General features: G+C 29.2%; 1 protein-coding gene across 1 annotated transcript in view; it reads left to right on the plus strand.

The window, feature by feature from the left end:
- LOC106470904 (ATP-citrate synthase-like) overlaps nt 1-5,353 on the plus strand; it is a 56,631-nt gene that overhangs the window by 44,028 nt on the left and 7,250 nt on the right. Inside the window, exons 16-20 of the mRNA XM_013931480.2 lie at nt 1,745-1,849; nt 2,185-2,276; nt 2,602-2,706; nt 2,843-2,924; nt 4,372-4,610. Coding sequence (XP_013786934.1) covers nt 1,745-1,849; nt 2,185-2,276; nt 2,602-2,706; nt 2,843-2,924; nt 4,372-4,610 — 623 coding nt within the window. The remainder of the gene's footprint in view (nt 1-1,744; nt 1,850-2,184; nt 2,277-2,601; nt 2,707-2,842; nt 2,925-4,371; nt 4,611-5,353) is intronic.

Here is a 5,353-nt window from a genome sequence, read left to right on the forward strand (position 1 = left end):
CAAGGGCAAGAAAAAAAGAAGATTGGGTAAGTACTTTATTTCTTGTTTTTCATATTTATTATTATAAAAGTAACAAATCTAAAAATATGGATCTTTTTAAGTTATTTAAGACTAGTTTAGGTAAAATAAGTAATAATAATAATATAATTAAAATGTTTCATGAGGCATGCACGCGAACAGCTTGTGGGTAATGTAATTCGATTGCATAACGTGAGCTGCATGGTGTGGATAGTAGTTAGACACAGTTCAAAGGGCAATAAAATTTAATTATAAGTAGATGTATACTGTTACAAACATAGAGCTACTTGGAATAAGCACAAATCTTATTTTATTTTATTAAAAATACTTTGCTTAAAATATGATCTTTTATATGTGAAAGACTTGTAATGTTAACTTAAAGACTGCCAAATTTCATGAAGATTTACACACTATATTGAGAGTTATAAGTATTAAATCTACAAAGACTTTAATTGAGTACAGAAAGGTCACATGGTCGGTCAAATTGACCAAGCCTGTATTGAGGGAGTTAAATAAGAAATTGGTGGGAAGTTAGGAGAAGTTTAAGCTTAGGTTCTCTGTGTTCAGTGGTACGAAGCATTATGAAATATTTGCTTTCTTTCACCCTTGGTCATCTAAACCACAAAAAAAAGAGAAATTCATCCATATCATATATTTGTCATGTTTCACACTATCTTCACTAGTTATGTTTTGTAAAAGTAGATTTAAAGCCTTTCAGCATAGTTTAGTAGTAGCTTTTGCACTGTCAGTGTTCTGATTTTAATTCTAAGTCCTGTTTGTTTGTTGTTGTTGTTTTAAATTCTGATATCACAATGTATCATTCAAAACTTTTATATCTTATCGTTTCTGTCAAAATTGCTAATGAAACTTTGCTTACTGCTTTGCCTTCTACTCTTTGTCATTACGTAGTCTGTCAGAAGTTCTTGTTCTTTCAATCTCAGATTGAGACCCCAAGTTGCCTTTTTTGTTGTTGTTTAATTCTGATGGAAGACTTGAGCGCCTATTTCTACATAACGTTTATATGCCAACTGAAATATTTTATGTTAAAAGTAAAAATCTAGTGTTAAGATAAAAGTCAACTTATATGACCCCACTTAGTACTGTGCAAATCTGTACTGGTATACATATACTGATTTTGCTGAATATTTGTACATTTGATATCATTGAAGTTTCAACTAATACTGTGAGTCATGTAATATATACTCTAACACATTGTGACATGTAGTATGTACTATTTATTATTAATTTATAAGTTCTTTCTATTAGATTTTAAGTAGATAAAAAGTTTTCATGAGAAAGAAGTATACTGTATATAAAAGAAAAAGTTTTATATACAGAAAAATATTTTTTGTTTTTTTTTCTCATTACAGTATAGTTTATTACTGTGTTAATGTAAATATATGAGGAAAACGTAGTCTTACCTTTTTCTTCAAAGGCACTAAATGATATATTTATTATAATATATAACTTTGAAGTACATCAAGGTTTCTTACCTGAAAAAAATAGTTTTTCTATCTATATGACAGAATACAGGACAATTTTTTCTTTGTTGCAAAATTTTCATATAACCATAGGATCTGCCATACTTACAACTTTATCAGAGAAAAGTAGAAATTATTCTTGTATTGATGTAAGTTGATTGAAATTATGTGAAATATTTACTTTCCTACAATCCCCTCACAGATTAGATCCATTGTGTTAAAGATTTACTTTCATCCCCTCATAGATTAGATCCATTGCCATTATTGCTGAAGGTATTCCAGAGAATATGACCCGAATGATGATCAAAAGTGCAAACGATAAAGGAGTGACGATTATAGGCCCGGCAACAGTGAGGAACTTATTCATAACTTTAATAGTATTTAACATACAGAACGACCAGAATTTGGTTTTCTGTAGTTTCAATGTTTATAGCCTTTTTTTATTGTCCGCTGTCGTAACAATAATTACTTTGTTCTCTGATGTTAAACTTTGTAAATAAGATACCACAATCAAATATGAAAATATATTTTCATCTAAGATAGTGTGGTGTATATAATTAAACTTATTATTTTCTGATAAAACTTATATTCTGTGAATACATAATTTATTGCATATAAAAGTTCATAGTGTAGCAGTAATTTCAAGTTTTTATTAATCACGATGTCTTGACATTTGACTCTGTAGGTGGGAGGCATTAAACCAGGCTGCTTTAAGATTGGTAACACTGGTGGAATGATGGATAATATTTTATCATCCAAACTCTACAGGCCTGGAAAGTATGTATATATTTTAAAACATTTGGGGAGCTCTTGTGAGGGTTACATAAGCTGTTAGGAAAACTGGTATTCAAAATTGGATTATTTCATTATATGCTAAATCATTAGTTTTTGTTGTTGTCTTGTGTAATATGTAAATCTTGGCTCTTTTACGTGCCATAGTATACATATTCTGAAATATTTACTAGAATGTATAATTTAGTGAACAAAACCAAGCTAATGAATTTGTAGATGAGCTGCAATATATGTGTGTATAGTGATGTTTCTTTCTTTCAGAATAGTATTTTGTAGCATATTTAAAACTAGTGCTATAACTTTTTTCTAGTGTGGCATATGTATCACGCTCTGGTGGAATGTCCAATGAGCTAAACAACATCATTTCTCGTGCAACCAATGGTGTTTATGAAGGAGTGGCAATTGGAGGAGACAGGTAGGATCAGGTGTGAAATGTTCTTAAACAATGATAAAATCTTGTAGTAACATATAATGTAATTTATTTTTATTAACTTAATTAGTTGGTTTTTAGAAGTATTTGTTTTTAATTTCCTTTCATTTTGTTTACATAGGTATCCAGGTACTACTTTTATGGATCACTTGTTACGATACGAAAAGGAACTAGATGTTAAAATGATGGTGTTACTGGGAGAGGTAAGTTTATCATCAGTATCTTAGAAACTGTAGGATTTAAATTATCTTTGACTATCTCATGGGCTGTGCATGCTATATTGTTGCTACTTTTAAGACTGATAGTTAAAACTCTTATACTGAAGCACTAAATTTATTTTTTTACTTGAAACCTAATTGAAATTGATAGGTAAACATTAATAAGCAAATATATAAACTACAGGATTAGTTTGAACATTAAATTTTACCAGGCTGATTTATTTAATTTTGATAGGCATCTTATATTAAAGCACTAATATTACCTTTTCCTTAAGCACTGTGAGGCTGAGTTTTTAAAAATGTATAAATAAATGTCTTACTTAAGAAGATTTAATTTTTTCTGGAGCATTATTTAGTTGAATTTGTTGTAATAAATAAATAAGAACCTAATATTATAAGACATAATTTACCTTTTTCTTATACCTTGTAAGCCCAAATTGTTACAGAACAGTGTTTTGTATAAAAGGAACTACAAGCACACAGACATATAAATACAAAAAAAAGAACACAGTCTTTGAATTTGGTGATAAATTCTACTACACATCAGAAAAGGTTATAAGAAGTATATTTTTGTATATTGGTTTTTTTAATTTTGAAAGACCATTTCCTTCAATTTAATACAGAGTGTTTGTTGTACAATTGTAAAATATGAAAAATGCTATTCTCTCACAAGATTTCAGAAAAGAATTAGTAGAATTCTTTGGCCAGGAGGATTCATTTCAGGTATCTAGAAACTTAATGTAAAGGTACAGTTATCTTACAGAAATTATCCAACCCTTCTGCAAAAAAATATAAATTTGCACTAATGCTGTCTTAAGTCTGAAAATTTTAACCACGTTTGGAAACGTGTCCCCCATATAATATGTAATAAAAAAATTAAAATAGTTTAAGTTATATTGCAAGTTTTTTAAATCTTGGCTTTAGGTAAAAAAAGTATTACTTTGCATCGAGACAAACAAATAAAAATATCTGAATTAAATTATATATATATTATAAATTATATATATTATATATATCCCCCACCCCCCTTACTTGGCTTCGATTATTTTCAGGATTTTTAGGAAAGGGCCATTTTCATCTCTGAATATAAACATTTACCTTTCAAAAATTTTTGATATTCATTTAAGGACTTTCTAGAGGAAATACAAATAAAATTTGAAAACTGTAAGATAACAATAATTATTTTTATACTTAACATGAAAATCACCTTGCACGTGAACTATTCAGAATCTGATTGCAAATAACTACATTAAATAACGAATTTTTAGTACATGCCTGTAGGAAATTTCCTGTCAAATATCAAACAGTTTCATCCACTAGTTTTATTATTTGAATGAAATAGGATGACAATTACATTATGTCCTTGCGATGTAAGGACCTGCTAACCAAAGGGTTAATAAAGATCAATGAATGATGTGTTGTATTTTATCAGGTTGGAGGAGTAGAAGAATACGAGGTTTGTACAGCTCTAAAGGATGGAAGAATTACAAAACCACTTGTGGCTTGGTGTATTGGAACTTGTGCTGACATGTTTGCATCCGAAGTCCAGTTTGGTCATGCTGGAGCATGTGCTAATAGTGACAGAGAAACAGCAGTCTCAAAGAATAAAGCTTTGGCAGAAGCTGGAGTACATGTACCACCTACATTTGATGAACTAGGCGTTACAATTCAGTAAGTCTTGAACAACTCTTATTCATACAAAACGGATTTCAGAGCGATAATAAATATTTTTCCAATTTTTTGAAAACTAATCATAAACTTTTTCTAATGAGTAAACTCGTTATAATCATAGGCTTAGGATGCATGGTGTTTGTAATTTTGTGATTATCAATTTACACAGCACAGAGGTATTAGAAGAGAAGAGAGGCAAGTGTAAAGATAGTTAATCAACTTCATAAAACTCTGCAAACAACTTGTAAGTTGATTTGACTTACCGTGTAGAATCTCATTATCATTACTGCTATAGGTAATGTGCTGTATATTGTTTACTAACACTGATAGCCTCTTTGTAAACCTAGTCTACCTGATTGAAATTTTGAGATTTCTAATAAGTTTTGTTTTTGTTGTATCATCAAGTCTTATTCTCAATACAATCATATAACCTTTTAACATTTCTTACTTTCCTTGTATCATATAACCTTTTAACATTTCTTACTTTCCTTGTATCATTTAACCTTTTAACATTTCTTACTTTCCTTGTATCATATAACCTTTTAACATTTCTTACTTTCCTTGTATCATATAACCTTTTAACATTTCTTACTTTCCTTGTATCATATAACCTTTTAACATTTCTTACTTTCCTTGTATCATATAACCTTTTAACATTTCTTACTTTCCTTGTATCATTTAACCTTTTAACATTTCTTACTTTCCTTGTATCATTTAACCTTTTAACATTTCTACTTTTCTGT

This window comes from Limulus polyphemus, unplaced genomic scaffold (assembly GCF_000517525.1).
Source record: "Limulus polyphemus unplaced genomic scaffold, Limulus_polyphemus-2.1.2 Scaffold4279, whole genome shotgun sequence".
Taxonomy (NCBI): Eukaryota; Metazoa; Arthropoda; class Merostomata; order Xiphosura; family Limulidae; genus Limulus; species Limulus polyphemus.